The sequence below is a fragment of the Rhea americana genome, unplaced genomic scaffold, assembly GCF_003343005.1.
Source record: "Rhea americana isolate MKP2758 unplaced genomic scaffold, rheAme1 scaffold_2, whole genome shotgun sequence".
In the NCBI taxonomy this organism is placed as follows: Eukaryota; Metazoa; Chordata; class Aves; order Rheiformes; family Rheidae; genus Rhea; species Rhea americana.
The window spans coordinates 6,807,540-6,830,432 of NW_028186149.1; the positions used below are offsets into that span (position 1 = coordinate 6,807,540).

General features: G+C 36.6%; 1 protein-coding gene across 1 annotated transcript in view; it reads left to right on the forward strand.

Moving 5' to 3' along the window:
• The first annotated feature begins 1,367 nt into the window (after window positions 1-1,367).
• Window positions 1,368-22,893, forward strand: part of LOC146596654 (unconventional myosin-Vc-like) — a 38,092-nt gene continuing 16,566 nt past the window's right edge. Inside the window, exons 1-23 of the mRNA XM_085303385.1 lie at window positions 1,368-1,435; window positions 5,575-5,685; window positions 6,761-6,926; window positions 7,205-7,349; window positions 7,773-7,929; window positions 8,521-8,664; window positions 9,603-9,684; window positions 10,282-10,389; window positions 10,906-11,012; window positions 11,688-11,953; window positions 12,411-12,492; window positions 12,842-12,982; window positions 14,160-14,285; window positions 14,824-14,907; window positions 15,827-15,961; window positions 16,208-16,305; window positions 17,531-17,617; window positions 17,707-17,818; window positions 19,208-19,419; window positions 20,746-20,911; window positions 21,319-21,465; window positions 22,263-22,427; window positions 22,649-22,742. Coding sequence (XP_085159511.1) covers window positions 1,409-1,435; window positions 5,575-5,685; window positions 6,761-6,926; window positions 7,205-7,349; window positions 7,773-7,929; window positions 8,521-8,664; window positions 9,603-9,684; window positions 10,282-10,389; window positions 10,906-11,012; window positions 11,688-11,953; window positions 12,411-12,492; window positions 12,842-12,982; window positions 14,160-14,285; window positions 14,824-14,907; window positions 15,827-15,961; window positions 16,208-16,305; window positions 17,531-17,617; window positions 17,707-17,818; window positions 19,208-19,419; window positions 20,746-20,911; window positions 21,319-21,465; window positions 22,263-22,427; window positions 22,649-22,742 — 2,962 coding nt within the window. The 5' untranslated portion in view covers window positions 1,368-1,408. The remainder of the gene's footprint in view (window positions 1,436-5,574; window positions 5,686-6,760; window positions 6,927-7,204; window positions 7,350-7,772; window positions 7,930-8,520; window positions 8,665-9,602; window positions 9,685-10,281; window positions 10,390-10,905; window positions 11,013-11,687; window positions 11,954-12,410; window positions 12,493-12,841; window positions 12,983-14,159; window positions 14,286-14,823; window positions 14,908-15,826; window positions 15,962-16,207; window positions 16,306-17,530; window positions 17,618-17,706; window positions 17,819-19,207; window positions 19,420-20,745; window positions 20,912-21,318; window positions 21,466-22,262; window positions 22,428-22,648; window positions 22,743-22,893) is intronic.

A 22,893-nucleotide genomic window follows, 5' to 3' on the forward strand; every position in this document is an offset into this window, starting at 1 on the left:
TCCTGCTTTATTGGTTCTACTGCTTTGTTCTGCTTTGGCCACTTCAGCATATTCATTAAGAATTGATCTGGGTATAGTTCCTAAGACGACTAATGGAACTGTGTTCAGATRTTGGCCCCTATCTACAATCTGTTTGCAAATGGTGAACCTAATGCTCACAGAAAYGTATGAAAATACAGGGACTTCGTAATTTCTTAACATAAACCAGAATTCATACACTGTGCACTAGCAGATTCCCCAGATGATCTCATGGTTTTACTGTTGACTGTAAAGGGAGTTGTTTAAAAGCTGAGGGTTGTATATATACGCACCCAGATACTGAGAGCGTGACTTGAATTTTTGAGCATATTTGAAAGTATTTTGCTTGACATAACCCAGTTCTGTTGGAATCATTTGTTACCAAAGATTAAGCCAAAGATTAATACCAAAGCACTAAATGCTATTAAGAGTTAAAACTTGTAATTCACTAAAATTTCTGTATAAGTACTAGAATTTCTGTGTATGTACTAAAATTTCTGCAAGTGTTATACCAAGTCTGCTGTATTATGAAAGCTCTACATTATCACGCTGGAAGGGARGAGTAGCAGCCCATTGGAATTCAGATCTGCTTTAAGTATAAAGCCTMCTAGTGCCCTAAGCTTAGCACGTGCGTTCTGAGTTTTTTTTATTTAATTCTAAGTTTGTTAGAGAAATTCCTTCAGTGTTTTACAGCCAGGTGATCAATATTTTTGTTGGTTTTTATTTACTCAGAAAAGGCTYGCCTCATTCTTCTGGCAACTAGCCAAGTCTTTGTTTTGTTTTGKTTTGGTTTTTTTATTAGTAAAGTTGTATCCAAAATGCCAACTGTACCCAGGAGCATTTGAAGGCATCTATCTCCATACAGTCATTGAGGATACTACATCCGCATGAAAAGCCCTGCATGTTTCAAATGTTTTTAACTTGTTCAGCAATAGGTCGAAATAGCTGTTAGGGACTAGGCCCTGGACTTTCTGCACTAGGGAAAGCGTCACGGCTCAGAGCAGAAAAGGGTGCCTGAACTCTGCACTGTGGAAGATGGACAGAGAGTCGAGACAGCCCTCTGCAGTTCCAGACTTTTAAAGCTTGTTGCACAGCTCCTGCAATCACCGCCTGCCCTAGGACACGCTGCACCCCTCCGCGTGCTGGGGTGGAGGGAGCGGGTCACGGAGACAAGGCTCCCGAGCCGCCCCCGCGCCCTGCCTGCGGCGGGGAGCCGCCGTCCCGCGCGCTGGCAACGGCTTGCCSCGGCGGGCACCCACACCCGGCATCCGGGACGGCGCTGCGGGGCCGGGGCGGCGGCCGCCTCGGGACGCCCCGCCCCGGCCACCTGCCCGCTGCGGAACCAGCGCCACCACGTCTCTCCCCGCGGGCGGCGGCGAGCTCTGCCCCCATGGCGCTGGCCGAGCTGTACACTCAGGTGAGTCGGGCGGCGGGCGGCCCTCGGGGTCACCAGGCACTCAGGGCTGGGGCGGCGCTGGGAGGCCAGCCGCCGCCGCGCGAGGGGCCAACGGCCGCCCTGTGAGGGGGCCAGCCGCCGCCGCGCGAGGGGCCAACGGCCGCCCTGTGAGGGGACCAACGGCCGCCCCGTGAGGGGACCAATGGCCGCCGCGCGAGGGGAAGGGGGAGAGGGAAGGGGAGGGGAAGGCACTGCCGGGCCGGGCGAGGGGCTGAGTCAAGTAATGTGAAGTTCAGAGGTGCTTCTGTAAGCTCCTCCTTTTCGATTTCGGCCTCAGTCTGTTACTAAAATTTAGAATGAAATTTAGAAGTTTGCGTTCTTAAAATGTCTCTCACTTCTGTTAACGATAACAGTTGCTGACTGGGGACCTGAGGGAGGGAACATAYTGCCTGTATGTATGAGCATACCAGGAAGGCTGTTCACGTTTTGATTCTGTATCGAAAAGTTCGTAAACAGCTTCTATATGCTATCCATCGCTTCGTGCTTTAGCACGAGACAGAGGAAAAATTCTGACCTGTTATTACTTGTTGTAGAAAGGGCATCTTCAGTGCGAGGGGCTGGTCAGTGAGTTTGTGAGGTCGTCTGCTGCTGCACAGATTTCTTGTGCTGAYGCTGTTTCTAAGGCTGTGTAAATGTCAGATTTATTTTAAAGATTGCTGTTGTGGATACCAGGTGAGCCAAAGCAAATCTGGAGAGACTATAAAACTCCAGGACAGCATCATTTTTGAGACTCTTAGACTTTTTTAGACAGAGGTTTCTGATAAGCTAGCAATRAGGCAGTTTTAACGAGTTTCCTGGCCACTGCATCGCAGAGCGTTCTCTTTTTCAAGTCAGTATTGACTATGATTGGCAATTTTAGAAACAAACAAATAAAAAAAATCCTTACTTCTAAATGCAGCCAGTGCTCATTTGCTCAATTTTTTATCCGTTTTGCCTGTAGTCACCATAGTGTTGTGACATGTTATTTGTTTTCTTAACTTTAAGTAACAAAAAATAAACAACATGAACATATATTACTAATTTATAACCTTGTATCTCTTTTATCACAAAATCAGCTATCAAAATAAACTCCTGTTCAGCCTTTTGTTGCAGTGATACGTATTCATTTGTTTCAGAACTGCCACATTCCCTGTGAGCAGCTGAAAGAACAAATGCCTTTTTTTTTCTTTAAACAGGGCTAGTGTTACACAGGTGAAGGGGAGGAAAGAGTGTGGGTGTAACTTGATACGAAAGTGAGCGAATTTCCTTCTGTTTGCTTGTAAGGCAGGGTTTGGAGAAACTGAACTTTGGTAGGCTGGGCACACTTGCCAGTGCCAGAGCCAGAGGCTCCTGGAACCGCAAGGACTTTTTTGATGAATAATTACTCTGGTCACAGGCTGTTTCTTTTTTCTCCCTTTCTTTTTTATCTATATACTTCAGTTTCTTACATGGGAACATGGTAAGTTCTCCTGAGGCTATTTGGTTGTGATATTCTTAACTTACTTATAGTAATAATGAATAAAAAATTCCATTTAAAGCCTCTAAATAGATACATAAATATTCTAAAGGGCTAGGAAAACAAGATTACATGAGATGATACAAATAAATGTCTGTGTGTACTTAGATACACACAGAAAAAGCCAAGTTAAAACTGACTTTGTTTCATTTAGCCATGTCTTTCATTTGCCTGTTAAATGGATGTTTGTGAAGTTCCTTTTTGACTTTGGTTAGATAGATGAAAACTCTGTCATCATTATGGTTTGGAGTTATATGAAAAAGTATGAAAAAAGTATGAAAAAGTTCTGTTATGCTGAAGACATCAGCTAAGAGGCATCACGAAAGTGGCTGAGACTTTGATTGGTGTTCATCACCTGGCATACACGCCAGGCTGGTTTATGATTGCCCAGAAAGGTGTAGGAAACTAATCCTTAGAGGTACTCAAAATTCAGCTGAAGAAAGACTGAGCAGCCCGACCTAACTTGCAGCAGGTTCCTGCAAAAGGTTGCCTTATCCTGTGTTGCTTTGTGGTGATGCTCAGAGGTCAGAGTTTGGAAAGCTACTGTTGAGGTAGCCTACAGAGTTTGCCTGTACGCATTTGCCATTGGCACTGTATTCTGCAGAGGTCGGTAAGGTCCTCAGGTTGGAAACCTTCGTGTGCTGAGGATCTGCTGGAGCTGCCAGGGCTTTCTCCAAGTTAGAGAAGAAAAAAGTGACCTCTGCCAACGTAACAGTTGCAACGTGGAAATAAAAACATCTTATGTGTATATGGGTATGTTAACACTTCCTGAAATCCTTGACTAAWGTTAATTTTCCAAGCACACAATTGCAGCAGTTGTTACAGTATTATTTAAATACAGGACAAGGTTGGTACAAATGGACCATAGATACAGCTAGGATAGGAGAATTAATAGAAGATTTCTGGCTATCAGAGCAGAAAGATGCTGGAACAAGATTATATGATGTGATTGGTAGTGACAGCAGGTGCTAGATTCAGTGATCTAATGGTTCTCTATTGTTCTCTAATGCTCTCTAGTGTTACTTTATGACAAATTAGGAGAGGTGGCCCATAATAAACTCTGTATTGGAATTTTCTTTATTTGGATTTTCATGCATTTTTTTCTGATACTTCTCATCTTCCTCTCRTCTTCTCCTTACACCCAAATGCATTCTGAGATATGTGCAACATAGTGTAAAAACATTTTGCATCAAGGCTTAAGGAAGATGGTGGCATGTCAACAGATGGTCTCAAACTGCAATCCTGGGTATGCTTTCAGTATTTTTAAGAAACAGTATTTGTTAATGCGTTAGGGAGGCTTTMAGGGATGGCACTGCTCTGTGAAACCCTGGCAGGAAGAGGAAGTTGTGCTCCACATTAGTGAAGGGAAACCTACCTCTGGTTCTTCCTAAGGCTGCCAACTGTGTTATGTCCTTCTGAGGAATGTTGTTTTCTGTAAATTCGAGGGCAGAGGATTTAAAGACATTGCTAATATATCAGCATTTTAACTTCAGCATAGGATAACTAGATGGTCTGTACAGAACAAAGCAAATTTGCTGGTAACTCAGCCCAGTCTTTGAAAATCGTTTTCTGCAGTAATATGTAAACCACAAGGATACACTTCCTTGTATTGCCAGCTACTTCAGATACTATTCTTTTGTATTGCTGTTAAAGTTGAGTGCTTTTAAATGGATATTTATTCAGTAATACCTTAGCTATTTAGTTCATACCCTTATGACAACAACATGGGGAAAGATAGACATGTATTGCAGTGGTTTGTCATGTATCGGCAATGAGCATCATATATTCTTGCAGAATTTAAACMGTTATACCTCAGAAAACTAGAAGTAGTTTTGTTATTTGAATTCTTTGAATACCTAAAAGAAAATTAAAGTTCATATTCTTCCTTTGGAAGTAAGTGTTTTTAAGTACAATGCATTCTTCATGAGACAGCTGACGTACCTTACTGGGAATGATTCCAGCTGAGCCAGCTGGTCTCTTGTAAATAAAGAAATCTGCCAGTAATCTTTGAAGTTTGCTGTAGAACAGGGGAAGATGTTATTTGCAGGTTGTTTGTCAGTCCTCTGAGAAGAAACGTARCTGTGTAGAGGCTTTCTTCTATGCTTATGGCAAAATGTTTTTTAAGTTCAGTAACCTACATTTGAGTTCAAGGAAGTGGTCTTCTAAATTCTGCTAAATGAGACATCTTCTCTGGTACTTGTTTGCTCATTTGATTTCTCCTAGGAATCAGAGGCTTTGCCATAATGTATTTTATTTTCTTTCTTCAGTAACATGGAGTTAGAGGGCTTGAACAATCTGGCAATAATCTGGCCCTTGTTCAGCTTCTCGCAGTCTCTGTTGTTCTGCAGACTTTATACTAAGCAGGAGTGGAATAAGTATATCTGAGATTAGTAAGTCTGCTCCCYCCTTTTTTTTTCTTTTACAAAGAATAATTAAAGCACAAAAATTTAGCCCACTGAAAGGCTGGGAACAAAAGACATAAAAGGAAAAAGAGTCCTGGCATCCAGTTCTGTATGTAAGCGTTTAGGTTACACTTAAAGTTTTTACACTAATCTGGTAATATGATAATAACAAAGCTAACTGTTGTCTTGTTCTTTTGTTGTAGTACAATAGGGTTTGGATCCCTGATAGTGAAGAAGTTTGGCAATCTGCAGAAATCACAAAAGACTACAAAGCTGGAGACCATTTGCTTCATGTGCAATTAGAAGATGGAATTGTAAGGAGAAAAGCCATAGTTACTGTGGGGTTTGTTGATATATGTTTTTGCAGAAACATCGGAATCATCATTACTGAACCTAAGTTACTAGTCCATATGGTCCTTTATGTTACTCTACAGTGACCAGAACAACTTTTTCATATTAAAATTTTTACAATAAGTAGCTGTTGTCTAAAAATATAAAGAGTGCAATTCTACTATGCATATCAGATTAGTGTATACCACATAGATTAAAGAAGAAAGTTCACTGCACTTTTGAAACAAGCAAGGAAACTGATTTTAAGCTGAAGTAAATCAGAAGTACAAGGCAGGTATAATTACCTCTCACAGACCTAGCCTTTTTTTTTCTTTTTTTTTTTTTTAACTGCTTTATATAGACCTATGATAGATGAACTATAGAAGCACACTACTATCCACTTAAATTTTATGATACTGATTTTATTTTAAAATGCAGCTCCTCAGCTTGAGAGTAAATTATTGCACATTTTCTTGGTTTATATATCTCAAGGTGTTTTGAAGTACTTAGAGGGGAGTGAAACTTACTGTAYGTTGTACTGTATTGTATCTGATAATTTTGGTATCTGAGTTCTTTACTGATKTAATATTTTGAACACAGTATTTCTACATTTCTACACCCCTATTCTGTAAAGAGAAGTATTAGATCTATGATTTAGATAGAATTGTTGGGAGAAACAGAAGCAAGTTTTAAATTTTGTGTAAAGACAGCTGAAGGGTTGCAAATAGAATTGTGATACACGCTTATTTCTATTCAGTTGCAGCCTATCTAACGTTTTCATCTGTATATGTTTATGTGAAATATGTGTGTGTTGGGGTCTTTTTGAGCTTCCTTATTTTTACGGTTTTTAATACAAAATATTGTAAATAAAGAGAATGAGGCTTCAGTTTTAATGAACAATGAAGAGTACTGTCTTGAATGCTGCGAGTTCAGTAAGTTGTATGAAATTTATGAAATACRACATCAGAGAGTGCTCCATCATCCCTGTAACTTTTTGTAAATATAAATAAAAGATCAATTTGTGTTTATGCAGATACTGCAAGTCATTTTTGTTGACAGGAATTGGATTACCCTGTTGATCCAGTCGCTTTGCCACCCCTACGAAATCCTGACATACTTGTTGGTGAAAATGATCTCACTGCACTTAGTTATCTCCATGAACCAGCTGTTCTACACAATCTTAAAGTTCGTTTTGTGGAGTCAAAACTTATCTACACCTATAGTGGTAAGCAAAGTCAAATGCAAGGTTTATAATATTTTAAAAATAATAAAAAAAAAACTTAGGGGTTAATTTACAGTGTGATCTGAAGAATGTTTTCCTCTAGTGTATTTGAAATCATTCAGATTTTTGTATGAATGCTGACTTGTCTGCTGATCAGGATCTTGGATCTTGTATTTTACCTAGTGTAGAAAATACTGCTATTTCATATCTGTTTCACTGTTGTTGACTGTTTTCATTGACCTAACCTATGTTTTATTTTTGTTGTGTACACTTTGTTGTAGGAATAATTTTGGTTGCAATGAACCCCTATAAACAGTTGCCAATATATGGAGATGCTATTATCCATGCATATAGTGGTCAGAACATGGGAGACATGGATCCACATATATTTGCTGTTGCTGAAGAAGCTTACAAGCAAATGGCAAGGTTCAGTATGTTGTTTAACGTTGATAAATAACACTTGAAGTCTAGTGGCAGTCAGTGTTAAATGTAATTTAATTTGACTGTGTATGTGCCATAGGCTACTGTAGTACTTTTAAATGGGTAGCTTAGCTAGAGAAGGAGTAACTGCTTAGTCAGCTGAGGAATTTCTAGAACTCATTATCATTTTTGTTTTTGAACAGGCGAAAGACAAACCTGTCCTAGCTGAGTGAGTAGTAATGACATTAGATTAGRTGGTATAAGCACAAAGGAATAAAAGAAAAGAACGGATGGAAGTTAGCAGTAATRACAGTTGACCACAAATGTGTTTTCATATGTTTGTTTCATATAGATAATTCTTATATATGTAAGATAGTCTGATAATTCAGTCTGATAACCTGATAAGATAGTCTGATTATTTTGTTTTAGAAATAACAAGAATCAGTCTGTTATAGTCAGTGGAGAGTCGGGAGCTGGAAAGACAGTATCTGCAAGATACACTATGAGATATTTTGCCACTGTGAGTAAATCAAGCAGCAATGCACATGTGGAGGAAAAAGTACTGGCATCCAATCCAATAACYGAGGTAAGTTCTAGAAAGTATCTGTCGAGTCTGTACTCATCAAAGGAAGAATTCTGAACACTGCCGAGCGTCTTTATTTGAACTCTTTAGGTGTTGTTTTTTCTGTTTGACTTAGATATCTAAATTAGAAATTTAGCCTCTGAATGTCATCAAAGGAAAGAGGCAGTTAGGCAGTTTCAATAGGCAGTTTGAAACACCCAGGTTCTCCCTAATTTAACAATTGCCCTTTGGAGGCAGTAGTTTGCAATGATTTTATCTGATAAAATCCTGTAAACTGGATGATGGCAGAAAAATATTGAATAGTTTGTTTGTTTGTTTGTGKKTTTTTTTTATTCATGGGGATAGAAAATGATTAAGACTTCTTTGTAGGGGTGAGAAAAATTACTTTCTCTAGTTCTCAGTTTTTGTAGTATTACATTTTTTGATTTGAGACTTTTTTCCACATTTGGGCCTCAAAATTTAAATTGCACAGTTGAACACTGAGATTGACCTGTGAGCAAATGAGATTTTACTAACTTTTATGTGAGTGATGTTTTGAGAAAGTTATTCGTCTGAAAGATGCTAATAAACCCTAAGAATTTATCATTTTCATAGGCTGTTGGCAATGCAAAAACTACAAGGAATGATAACAGCAGTCGATTTGGAAAATACACTGAAATCAGTTTTGATCAGAGTTACCAAATCATTGGAGCCAACATGAGAACATACTTGCTTGAGAAATCCAGAGTTGTCTTTCAGGTGGGTAAAATAAAGTTTTTAAAAAGTCGTAAATGTAAGCATTAATATACTATCGTTTATCTTTGCTGATTAATATGAAAAATGTTTTCATATGTCAAATGTCAAATGTGACATTTTGCATAGTATATCTAAGAAAGATCTGATTTCTTTTTTAATAGGAGCTAATCTTGTTTAGAATAAGAGACTAATTTATTCCATGTTCTTCCTTACCTTAAGTGGAGGTGTCTTAGAGACAATTCCCTGAGATAAGTRCAGAAGATATTTGAATATCTGTGACTTCCAGTCTCAGTCTGTATCACTATACATGCCAAATGTCTCTGGAAAGGAACAGCATATGTAGGGCAGAAGRAGTCTCAGTAAAATACTGTCTGAACAGTTCATGAAGTCAGGGCTTATACCATGTGACCAATTACAGTGTCATAGTATAATCATAATAGTGTACTAAAGAAAGCATTTGATTTTATAAAACTATTTTTACAAAAMTTTTGCTTTCAAGTAGTATTATAATTTTTTAAGTACTATGGAAAATAATTGTATGTATCTGCTGCATGAAAGATGATTTAGAAATAGTTAGGGAGTTTTATGTGTTTTTATGGGATAATGTTTCAACTGGCACTCCAAGCGAGTTGCTAATTAGAGTATTTGTGAGTTCTTATTAGCAGGTGGTTGTTCAGACTGAAGCAATTATTAGAGGAACAGTCTTGAGGAAAGAACTCGGCATATTGATAATGGACAGAAAGTATACTTGGATTTATTATCTTCAAAGCTCTTGCTGATGTCTAAAATGTACCATTTTAGTATTGGGCAACGCTTATAGATCGACTGCAGAGGAATTTAACTGTCAGTAATCCTTATTTCTTTGCAGCCATATTGAATATCAAATGTTTTTCTATATTTATTTTTCTTTCTGTAATAGTATTGTTTTCTTTCATTTGTAGTCAGAGAATGAAAGAAATTACCATATATTTTATCAGTTGTGTGCATCTGCTGTACAACCTGAATTTAAGCATCTTAAATTGGGTAGGTCTCAAGAAAGTAATCTGCTCTTCATCTTTGTAATGTAATATTTTGAAGATGGGATCTTTACAAGCTAAAGTGTTAAGTGTCTCATAACATGAATCTCACTGAYTTAAAATGAGATTTGTTTTTAAGTCACTTTGCTGCTAATTTCAATACAAGTGAGATTAAGAGCTAGTCTAGTAACTTGAATAGTGCGTGATCAAGTACCTAAGTGTCTTTGAAAATCTTAGTCTAATACTTTCTTCGGTGACAGATACTGTAATGACAGTTTGGGGACTTGTTTCATTTATCTACAGAAAAGCTTCAGTGCCACCTGGGAGAACCAGGCCCTAGGTGTATGGTTATTCAGTCTCTATTCCTATTTGTTTGTTAGATCAACTATTAAGATTGCTAGGAATTAGGAGTGCCAATTAGCGTCAGCTTTACTGATTAAGTGTGTAGATTTCTCTTTACCAGAAAAAAGACCTCCATCATCTCACTGCTAAAGAGATGTCATCTGACAGGATCTGTATTTTTCTAGTGTTACAAGAGTCTTAACAAGTGGCTATCCCCAGTCCCTAATYTTCCAGTGTTACAAGTTTTGCTTCTTATCGATAGGAAGTGCAGAAGAATTTAACTATACAAAAATGGGTGGCAGCACAGTCATTGAAGGAGTTGATGACAGAGCAAATATGGTGGAGACTCGGAAGACATTTGCTTTACTGGGTAAATTCTTGGCAATACTTACTCAAAAGATTTTTTTTTTCCTGAAATAGGAAAAGGTGGTTTGTTTCAGATGTCCAAAATATTAGAAGTAATTACCAAAATAATTTCCTTCATAGCTTATCCATTTCACTCTTGGTCCATTTTAAAAGGACTTTGCAAGAACAAATGGCTGTTAACAATTGATGTTCATTAATGACAGAATCACTAAGGGCTAGAGCCTGACAGGCTCTTAAGCTAACATACTGTGAAGGAAGTAGCATTAGAAGCTACTTTGCCCCATATAGCTGATGTAAAAGTCAAAGTGGGCTTTTGCTGGGACTGGAGGAGGCACAGGAATTTATACCTAATCTCTCATCAAATCAGGCAGAAAGTAGGCAGAACCAGSGCTTTGCAGAGCAGTCTGTAAGGATGCTATGTAATCTTTGGTTATTTAACAAAGCAAGTAATTCAACGTTATGCTATTTTAATTAACTGTGATGTTCTTGGTGTTTAAAATGATCAAGGATTTTTTTTTAGGTCTGAAGGAAGATTTTCAGATGGATGTTTTTAAAACACTGGCAGCAATCCTACACTTAGGCAATGTGCAAATAATGGCTGTTGGAGATGAAAGATCATCTGTCAGTGTAAGGAAATAACTTGTTCAGATATATTACACTTCCTTTATATTCTGTGCTAGAAGTCCTTTAGAAATACTTTTTCTCATTTTTGGGGTGCAGAGCAGCATTAAATCTGGTTTGCTAAACTTAATTGGGAGATCTCTCTGTCTTCATCTATGTAGAATCACAGTGATGGCTTTTATGTTAACTCTGTTTCTTACCCAAGTTTGGAAAGTCTGAACAAAAGGCAAAATGTTGCTGAGAGAACCTGATATCCAGCTGATGCACAACTGTTGGAAAAGCCATTTGGGACTATTTCCAGGATGCATGAAACAGAGCATTGGCAAAGCTGCTCAGAATGTGTCCCAGCAGACTACGCAAATCCAAAAAGCAAGGACATCTAAATGTAGACTAAAGTAGCCTTTTCTTTCTTTGTATACATCCAATGCATCTCATCCAATCTGAGTTCTTCTTTCCTGTATCGGTAGTTTATCCAGGGTTACTTGCTTTAGCAAAACTCTTTTTGATAGTTTACCAGAGTTCAATGTCTATCTAAAAATAAAAGCCACAGGTTGAAATCAGTGGTGCCAGGATTTTAATGACTAGACAACAATTATCTATTAAGGTATTAAGGCAATAATATAATAATTATTTATTAAGATATTAAGGTAATCTAATAATATTTATACATCTTCTTTGAAGYTGGAAGATAAACATCTCGATATATTCTGTGAACTTCTGGATTTAAACTGTGACAAAATGGCTCAGTGGTTATGCCACCGAAAGATTATCACTACCTCAGAGACTGTAATAAAACCAATGACAAAATCTCAGGCTGTTAATGCAAGGGATGCTTTGGCAAAGAAGATCTATTCTCATTTATTTGACTTCATTGTGGAAAGAATTAACCAAGCTTTGCATTTCACTGGCAAACAACATACTTTTATTGGTGTTTTGGACATTTATGGGTAAGAATGTCTCTGTAGACAGTTTTACTTTAAATTGTGCCTTTTCAGTGGAGCTGCTAAGAGACAGTTCCTGATTGTGCTGCTTATCTGTTTGGAGGGGTTTGCTTTACTAAAAGGATGTAGTCATGTAAGTTCTTTTTTATGCAGATTAGAGGGAATGTTCTGCATCTATAAATATTGGTATTTATTTTGAGTGAGGATTAAATTTGAGTTTTGATACAATATGTTTAGATTTAACACTGATTTTTTTAGCTCTGTCATGTCTGGTAACATTAATTTCTAGAGAAAATGTCTTAACAGCTTTGGTAATGTTATGGTTATTTAATTTTCTTAGAAATACTATGTTAGCTTCAGAATCTTACAAGTATATTACCATTTATATTTAAATGTAATGAGATTTATTTTTTCTCCAATACAATTGTATCATCTTCCTTTTCTTATTCAACATATATTTCAGCTTTGAAACATTTGATATGAACAGTTTTGAACAATTTTGCATCAATTATGCTAATGAAAAACTGCAGCAGCAATTTAACATGGTATGTTAATGTGTTTATTATAGTTATCTTATTTTGCACCAGTTTTGAGATTATTAATAACAGATAATAGCAAATATTATTGAGATATTTGTATTTGAATAATGGATTTTACCAAATGAAGGCTGTGTAGTAATGGATAAAAAATATTTATATACATATACACACACATTTACATATACMTATGTATAAATAAATAGAATTTTCTGAGTTTTTTTTTCCTACAAGGCAGAAATTACTAAAAAAAATTTTTTTTGCTTCTATCTTATATATACAAGCACAAATATGCATGTTATCTAAATTTGTTTTCTAAATTGTTAACGTGAACTTTTCATAATTTTCTTGTATCTAGCATGTCTTTAAACTTGAGCAAGAAGAATATATGAAGGAAGATATCCCATGGACTTTAATAGACTTTTATGACAATCAGCCTGTCATTGACCTTATTGAAGCTAAAATGGGTATTTTAGAACTTCTGGATGAAGAGTGCTTGGTAATTTAAAAATTCTTGCACCTATGAGCTGATATGAAACTATATATGTAGATACAAGTTGGGCTAGTGGGTTTATCCATATTTTGTTTCTTTTAAATGGAAAGATGGGCGTTTTCTTTATGAAAAGAACATTTATCTGTGTGCCCTCTATTTCATGATTTTAACTGCAAGACACTTGCACTTTTTTTTTCTCATATGAAAATAAGAACTTRAAACTAGATTCTTACCTAGAAACTAGCCTAGCAACTAGATTTCTTCACTGTGAGGTTAGTGCAGGCAGCACTAGAAAAGGATAAGCAAAGTTGCAAAGGGATCTTCATCCTTGAATATTTTCAGGATTTAGATTCAGCTGAAAGCTTGACCTGGTGGTGGTGGTGGTCTTGCTCTGAGCAGGAATTTGGACTATATAGTCTCCAGGGATCCCTTCCAACCAAGATTTCTACAGTTCAGTGGTTCCATGAGTCATTGATTTTGATACAAAAAAAACCCAGTCTTTGTTTTCTTTTTCTGCAAGCTCTTGTTAAATTCACCAGACCTACATCTTTACTCTTCCTTCTTCAGTCCTATTGTTTTTTCTCTATGCTTCTCTCCTACCCATAGTAATTCTTGAGTCTGTTATTTTTTCCTTCTGCACATACATCATTCCGCTAGTTTTCCCTACCTCTTAAAGTAATTTTATCAGTGGAAAACAGGGCAAACTCCCTTTAAATGGTCTCTGGAAGGTGTTCATATGATGTTKGCAGTTTTTACGTCTCCAAGTCCAAACCATCGAGTGAAATGGGGGGAAATKAGGGAATATTTCCTAACTCATCAGCTTGCTTGTTAGTTGCTCGTTAGCATTCTCATGGACCAGATTATCATAAGATCAGATGAATAGTTATGATATTCCTATTTTGKTGTGATGCAGACATCATCCTCTCAGGACAAAATGATCTATGATTCCTCAGAGATTTTTCTCTAGTCAGCAAATTTGAGGGTTAGTGTGATCCTCTTAAAAKGATTTCCTACAGGGAGCCACTGGCTATTCTGAAAAGACAAAAACCTGGATGCTATTAGGGCTCCTAACTCACTGAACGCTTATTATTTAGATAACATTTATTGATAGTAAGCAATTTTGCTATTTTGAATAGTCAAGCAGAGTTTTGCTAAAGAGAGCTCGCTTATCTCATTTTTACAGTTACCTCATGGAACAGATGAAAACTGGCTTCAAAAGCTATATAATAATTTTGTCAACAAAAATGCACTCTTCGAAAAGCCAAGGATGTCAAACACATCTTTCATCATTCAACACTTTGCTGATAAGGTACAGTGTACACAGTCCAGTGTTATTTCACACAATCCAGTATTATTTCACCATATTTCTTGCTGTATTTTGTTCAGAAAAGAAACATACTTATTAAATATAGAGTGAATATTAACCACACTTTTTTGGGAACATCTGTGTCATCTATCTTCAATATATATTATTTATTTATTAGTAATATTGACYGTGACATGCCATTTAAGAATAGGAAGTACTAGTTATTTAAATTTGAAAAGCGATATTCATTTCTTGGCATTTTTATTTAAAATCGTAGAAGAGAATAATGAAAGGAGGAAGAAACCCCTAATCAAAGCAGAAGGAAATGACAGTTAAAGTGGATTTTGGCAGCTTGTCCTTCTTCTAAACTTGYAGTATATATGTGTTTATGTCTGCTTACCCTAATGAAACTGGTTAAAGAAGAGTTTCAACCATCTTGTTTAAGACTAAAAGACTTGTCCACCACAGCTTAGTAAAAATTGTTGCTTTGCCAGCTGTTCATGTATTGCTGAGAAGTTAATGATGTCACCTCTTTGCACAGGTGGAATATAAATGTGAAGGATTTCTGGAAAAAAACAGAGATACAGTATATGAAGATTTAATCGAAATCTTGAAAAGCAGCAAGGTTTGTGAGTAATCGACAATGAATAATTTTCTGGATACCTGCTTTGAAATAATTTGGATCTGATTTTCGAAGTTTTTTTTCTGATAAAAAAGCTTTTTTGTTTAATAGTCAATTAGTTTATATCTTTTTTTTTATTAATCTATAGTAAACGTTTGTAATTTTAACTTGAAAATCACATACAAGATGAAAAATCACTGTCTTACACTGTGTCATATTGTGTATGTTTACTTTGTTACCTAGTATTTTTTTGGTTTCTTAATATCACTCATTAATAGCATTTTGGAATTCTTAAAACTGAGCAATAACCTAAATCAAACTTTTTTTTTCATATATATATACCTTTGATAGATGGTTTATCATTAACTGCTGCCTTTGTTTATTTTTCAAAAGAGTTTAAGAAAATACTACACCAGATAARGAGAATGCCAGGTCAGGGAAAACATCAGGTGTGTTATAGGGGCCTTCCACTTCCCAAGTGCTTGAAAGCCCTGTCCCTTTCAGCTCTATGGCCTTGAGAATACAGGATTATTAAGAAGCTAACTTAAGATAAACAAGATAAGCATATTCTTAATTTAAATATATTATGTAAATATTCATTGAGTTATCTTATGTTCAGTTCTGTTCTGTATTTATGTCTGTGTCTACCCATACTGGAAAGGCTTGTGCAGGCCCACTTACAGTTGCCAAGTTTTGTCAATGACATGCAAAGGATTCACAGTAGATTTAGGACTGCTGTAACTGTTTCTACAGCAATTGTTTTTCTGTGGCTTCAAGATCCAGTTCCAAATTCTACAAAACCTAGCCTAGGGTATAAGGTGGACAATTTTTGCCTTTTGTGTTATAGTAATTACAGTTTGTTTATTGAAATGTTATTACAGTTGCACAGCATTTAACTGTGGTTCTTTCACCACTCTTTCAGTTTCATCTATGTGCGAGCTTTTTTCAAGACAATCCAGTGTCCATTTCACCTTTTAGTTCAGCTATAAACATCAAATCTGCAAGACCTGTTCTCAGATCGCCTAACAAACAATTCCGGATGACAGTTGGCAGTAAGGTACTGTATAAATACACTGCTCTGTGGCTCTTGTGCTTTTAGGAATGTGTACTGGGCAGCCTGAAACTATGGTACTTTATATATAGGGAACTATTAGGTACAAATACTGCCTGTATTTAAGACCAAGACCCTAAGAAAATCTCTCAGTGTCAGCCAATAACTAACAGAATTAAAAAATTGAGATTTGAATTTTCGTTTAGCTATCAATGTTTCGTTAGCAAAACTGTTATGTCTTGTATTTTCTAGTTCCGCAGTTCTTTGTATTTACTTATGGAGACACTTAACACAACTACCCCTCATTATGTAAGATGCATAAAGCCAAATGATGAGAAGTTGCCTTTTGAGTAAGTAGATTAGTAGTGTCAAGCTGTTAATATATTTTAAATTGAAAGAGTATTTTTCTATTTCACATAAATTACATGTCAACAAGCTAATTTCTTACTGTAGAATAACTTCACATACAGAACATATTTTTCCTTTAATGAAAGCTGTATAAAACAATATTGTATTCTTACATAAGTACAATCATTCAGTAATAGTTACTTGCATCCTGGAAATTTTTTATTATGCTAATAATAAAAAAAAAATGCTAATTTTCAAGTCAGATCTTAGTGTTTGCRTATTTGTTATAATATTTTTGGAGGACAGGTTGTCTGTTTTAGAGTTAAGTTGATGGAAATTTTGTATAGGTTTCAGATACATAGCATATTTTTGGAAGGCAGTGTAATAACAAATGATATATGCCTTTTTTATATCTCAGTAGGAGAGAAGAGGCAAACTTTGCTGTTTGATACTAAATTAGTTTTAGCATCAATTAGTTTTAGCATAAATTAGTTTTAGGTGTAGTAGCTTSCTTTTGTTCGTGCCATACAAAATATACCTGTGCAAAACCTGTGTTACAAGTGCCAATGCTTCACTATCTCTGCACTGAGACTTCATTATTCTGTGTAATAACAATGAAGYGGAAAACAGTTTGGATAATGAAAAATATTTTCAAAATAGACCAGAAGAGCTTATGATAAGTTTGTAAAAGAATGATATATAGTTTTACAAGAACCATAGGGATCTCTGAGCTAGTACTGGACTGACACCATAGCATAGTGCTTTGTGGACATATCAGCTCTGATCTAGAATTGRTATGGCGTTGGGAGTCTTTTCTGTTCCTTATGTTTTTAATCTTGAACCCAGATGTTTAAGATTAAGYTCTAGTTTATTCTCAGTTGATGTGCTAAGGAGTACCAAAAGACTTTTGCCAAGATAATTTGTTTCTATGCATGTTTTGTGCTGAGAGTAGCATGATTCTTCACTCCTCGGTGATACAAATTTACATACTTAGTGTTGAAAGGGACAAGGCTTTTCATAAGAGAGAAATATATTCTTCCTTTTTTATTGAGGAAATAGAACCCAGATACTCCCAACTACATACAAAAAAAAGCAAGTAAGACATTAAAAAAAAAGGAGAGCCATGTGCCCTGTAGACAGAAATATAAATCCAGCTGGTAAAATTGTTCTAATTTTGTATYGCCTGCCAAACCTGGCAAAAACATAAACTATAATTCTGCTTTTTAGGTTTGACTCAAAAAGGGTGGCTCAACAACTACGAGCATGTGGTGTTTTGGAAACTATTCGAATTAGTGCACAGAGCTATCCATCCAGGTAAGGGTAGCAGTAGGCCTTTGTATGTGAAAAACATATACTTAAATCTCTTTTAAATAAGTAAGATTTGCTAACTTTTAATTTTTCAGGTGGACTTACATAGAATTTTTCAGCCGATACAGCATTCTAATGACACAGCAGGAACTCTCCATAAGTGATAAGAAGCAGATTTGCAAGATCGTATTGCAGCGACTAATTCAGGTTAATTTATATGCACTGATCGATTGTGTATTATAGCATCTATTATTAATAAAAGGTCTCTTTTCAAAAGTGTATTATATCACTCCATAAATTGGAAAGATAACGTTATATTTACATTATTGCTAGGCAAATACCCTTAATATGTCTTTCCTGATCTAATATGTTGAGATTCAATAACCCTGTGTTGTTTTTCTTGTGATACTGATTCATGAAGTGATCATATGCACATGATTTAATCTTTCTTTGATTAATATGTTCACTAACAAAATGGCAGATATTCTACCTATCTTTACARATCAATGAATAGTAAATGGTATAAATTTGCTAGGTATTATAAGTTTGCATACGCTAAAAGGGCTTTGCACAGTGGAAGGTAGCATATTAGAGAACTATTGTAAAAAGGTGCTATTTTGCATGCTGTTTGTTGAAGTGAAAAACTTCTCCCAACAGGGTCTATTCAGATTTTTGTTGTAGTTTAGTAAGTAAGTTGTGTTTACTGTTCAGTTTACTCTGGGTTATTTTTTCCATAAGGAAGACCTTAAAAACTGTGGTCCTCTTCCTCTTAGCTTTAGAAATACATTGTCACTTTTTGTCTGTAGGATGTTTCTTCTCTTCCTCTGTTATGACTCTACAATGTGGAGCTGAACAATACCGTTTATTCAGAGCCCTCCACCTCAGAGGTGGCTACAGTTCAATAGCTGTACGTTTATAGTTGTAAGGGAGCAGCAAGTGTAGGCAGAGGCAGTAACTTCTCTGACAGGGATGCAGGCCATGACTGTCAAACAAGTCCATAGTGATGAAGCAGTTCCAAGTTAAGGCAAGAACAAAAGTCAGCATGTCARCACTGGATTCAGACTCAAGGAGGTACAAGCCTGAGCACAGGCATACTTGCAGTGTAGCTCAGGCAGAGATCCCCTAGCTACAGACCCAGCTACCAACCTCTACAAACCTCTCAGGGCAAGAATCTGACTTTATAAGCAGCTCCTGAATGACAATGCACAGGCCCCTGCTTCCCAGAGCTTTTTCTCCCACAGGTCACTGATTCAAGGCCAGACATCTGCACCAAAAGCTAGCGCTGAACCAAGCAGCCAAAMTCCTGGGAAAGGGGGTGAAGAAGTTGCATTAAGGGCGCTGACAATAAGTCCAGATCCTCCTTTTAGTATGAGATTGTGAGGTTAGGGGTTTGGGTGCTATTCTGTTTCTTTCGTACTTTGTGGTCTTCCCCTGCCTATACTTGTATCTGTAAAGAAGGCAGAGAGGATGTTTTTCTTTAGCAAGATCATGTCATTTGAATATAGTTGGCTAAAGTGATGGTTTATGGAAGGGAGACAGTGTCTACACAACAAAAATAAGATGAAAACTTAATATACCTATTGTTTTCTTTTTCAGGATCCTAACCAATACCAATTTGGGAGAACAAAAATCTTCTTCAGAGCAGGACAGGTTGCTTACTTGGAAAAGCTGCGGTCAGATAAACTGAGACATGCATGCATCATGATCCAAAAGAGTGTTCGAGGCTGGCTGCAGCGGAAGAAATTCCTTCTCATAAAACAAGCAGCTATTATAATACAGCAGTACTTTCGTGGGCAGCGGACTGTACGGTACTTTTGGTTAATAAATGAGATTGCTGTTAGGGTATGCCCAAAGATACCTAGGTCGAACTCACTCCCGACGCTAATTTGGAAGGGTAATTTTACAGAAGAGCAATCTAGATTGTGTWTTTTTCTTGAGTTGTAATTATGAACTTGAAAATGTTCAAGTCATTCAGTTCATTTGAAGAAAGTACTCTAGCAGATTTCAAGTGTCTGCCAGATTCCTGAGAGGCCTGCCTACCTGTGAGAAACTCAGTCCTTAATTTATGCTAAGTGATCCGACTGTGGAATTGGGATTACTGCTTAGCTTCAGAACCAGAGAAGAAATCAGGTAGCAGAAAGCAGAATTAGTTTGCAATGGTCTCCGTATTAGTGTGTACAAACCATTACGAGGAATTGTTCATCCAGTAGACTGCAACAGTCATTCACAGAGCATATTGAAAGGAAGGTTACTCTTATCTAGGCTGTCAACATTTCAGGAAGAGACCATCAGAACAATTTGTCGAAAGATGTCTGAAAGATTTTGAGTTGTTCGCTCTCTTTCACTTTGACTGAAGAGAAAGCTGTCTTTTAGATAGTGAATGTCATTTCTCAGTATCTTCTGCTTCTAGAAATTATCACCCTGAAGCAGGGTGACCTCTTTCCTACTGCCAGGCATATGTGAGAAAGTTAACATGAAATAAACTAGTGYGTGAGTTCACTGAGCTCTTTCTGTTTCTGTGAGTCTTCCTGTGCAATAAAAGCAAGAGACTAAGAAATCAGATTGCCTAGCTGGTGAGCGAATACCATGGTGATGTGCCACTAAAGAGGACATTCCAGCCTTCCTGATTATCACTTCCCATGAAATCTAGTTGGTGCATATGGCAGAAAAGGGCTCACACACAAGACCCTCTAGGTGCTCTTGGAGATGCTCCTCACCAGTCAGAATTTAAGTAGCACCTTTCATGAATTTTAGTCAGAAGCTAGGATTGACCATGGCCTYCTGACACTTGAATTGAGATTTGGGTGTGTATGTTAGGCTTTTCCCWCCAGGAATGAACCAAATGAAATATGACATTCTGTAACTACACCTCAGTGGAACATACCTCATATTGATCCCAACTGCACCTCCGTCTTGTACTTGGTTGATACAACTTCACTTTTATTATCATAAACTACATGCACTGCAAGTGTTGTCCTGAAAGTAATACTAAAAACTGTGTGTATAGCTAAAGGAGTTAGTTCTATGTGGTATAATCGTCAACCAAACTACTTTTGTTATTGTTTAACTGACTGAGGGAATGAGAAAGAGAAAGCTAATGTGACCTAAGTAAATTTTATTGCTTTTGTATTAAGGCAAGCTGTAACTGCAACGGCTCTGAAGCAAACCTGGGCAGCTATAGTTATTCAGAAATACTGTCGGGGTTACCTGGTTCGTAAACTTTGCCAGCTCATCCATGTCGCTGCTGTAACAATTCAAGCTTATACAAGAGGATTTCTAGCAAGGAAAAGATACCAGAAGGTACATCCAGTAACAATTTGATTTCAGTAGTTGGAAAAAATTATTGCGCTATAAGAAAGATGGAGATAAGGGGAATGATATGTAATACTTTACCTTTTGYGTGTATGGTTCTCATACCTTCTAGTGTATTGGTATACTGTTATTGTTAATATATTGATACRCAATAGCTTAGATCTAATCTGAGAGTTACTAAGAACTGTTTGGTTGTCTGATTTATGCTTGTTGGAGATTATATAGTGCRATTATTATGATGATTGAAATATACGTGCAGTCTGAATATTTCAGTATTTTGATGCTTTTGATAGAATCATTGTCGTCACCAGTGTATGTAGATTCACAGAGTATTTTAATTGATGCTGATTGATCCCCAGATAAATATGGACAAATGTTAATATTTCCTTTTATAGATGCTTGAAGAACACAAGGCTGTAATCCTTCAGAAATATGCCCGTGCATGGCTTGCAAGACGCAGATTTCAAAATATTCGGCGGTTTGTATTGAATATCCAGCTTTCCTACAGAGTTCAGCGACTGCAGAAAAAGATAGACGAACAGGTAAAGGACACAAGTCTTTTTTTATTAATTTTTTAATCATTGCAATTTTATTCAGAACTCGTGTTGACTAAATGCTTAAAATATCCATAGTTTATTTGACAAGGGTTATGGCCCTTCATAACAAACCAATAATAATATTTCCAGAATTCCACACTGCTGTTTTTGTGTATTTGTGTTCTTGAAGCATATGATACTGAGATTTTCAGGTTAACTGTGCCAATGAAAAGAGTCCCTAGTTAGCATTTTTTACTGTTTCATAACTAGTCAGTCCCATGTCTGGATGAAATTAGTCTTATTAGGATGAAGGATGTGTTAGTTACAGTTCTGGTTCAACATATTTGGTGAGTTTTGGGAATTCAGTATTGTATTTATTTCAGGGGTTGTTTCAAAGAGCCATGCTGGCCAAATTGTATTTAATATGGTACTTTAATCTAACTGAAGGAAACAATCCTTGGCTGAAGTGATTATGACTTAGCTGGAGTGGAGAGCAGAAGTAGTTCAGGTGCTTCCTCATAGCTGAGGTGAGATAAAGTACAGACTGCATTGTGCGGGTGTTGCTTGATGTTTATTCTGATAAGCCACAGAGTTCTGTGTAAACACGGTTAAAATTTACAGATATGTTCAAAYTTCATTTAAAAAAGTGCTAAGCTATACAAGAGTGCTGGTAAAAACCACAAAAAGTGCAACTTGGCTGAAGGATGGAGCTGAWTTTTTTTGCAGTAATTTTTAGGGGAATATGAAAATACAAAATGAGGTGCATTTTTCTGTTTTATTTTTACTTGTGTTGCTTATTGTAGAGTAAAGAAAATCATGGCTTGCTGGAAAGATTAACCAATATGGCTTCAACTCGTATGAATGACTTGGATACAATTCAGAAACTTGAACTAGATATTGAAAAGTTAACTGCACAGAAGAGAACATTTGAGGAGAAAGGAAAGAAATATAAAGAGGACAGTGAACAGGTAAATTTTCCTAGATCTTCTTGGTGCTTGTAATTTAGTTTAAAGATGTCTTTCAGATTAATCAAATGCATGATTCTAAGCGTTAAGTAACTTCGCTTTTGGGCGGGGAGAGGGGTGAGGGAAGGAGGAGGGAGTCTGTGTGTGCCTGTTACAAATGTAACACTGCCTGTGATCTGTTTCTTCTTCTTTCTTAATACGTGTCTTATTTTTTATGTGCACAGAAAATCTTAAAACTTGAGAATCAGAATAAAGAACTGCAAGAACAGAAAGAGACCTTAGAAAGAAAGCTCCAAGAAAAAACTGATGAGATGAAAGGTACAGTAATTAAAAGGAGCTTTAAAGCAGTTATGGTGGGGGAAAGCTTTAAAGTCAGCTTTACAACAAATGTRAATGATTCTTGTTATATTAAAAACAATATGAATGCTCAGTTTACAGTAAGTTAAATCAGGTCCTACGCCTCTGAAGC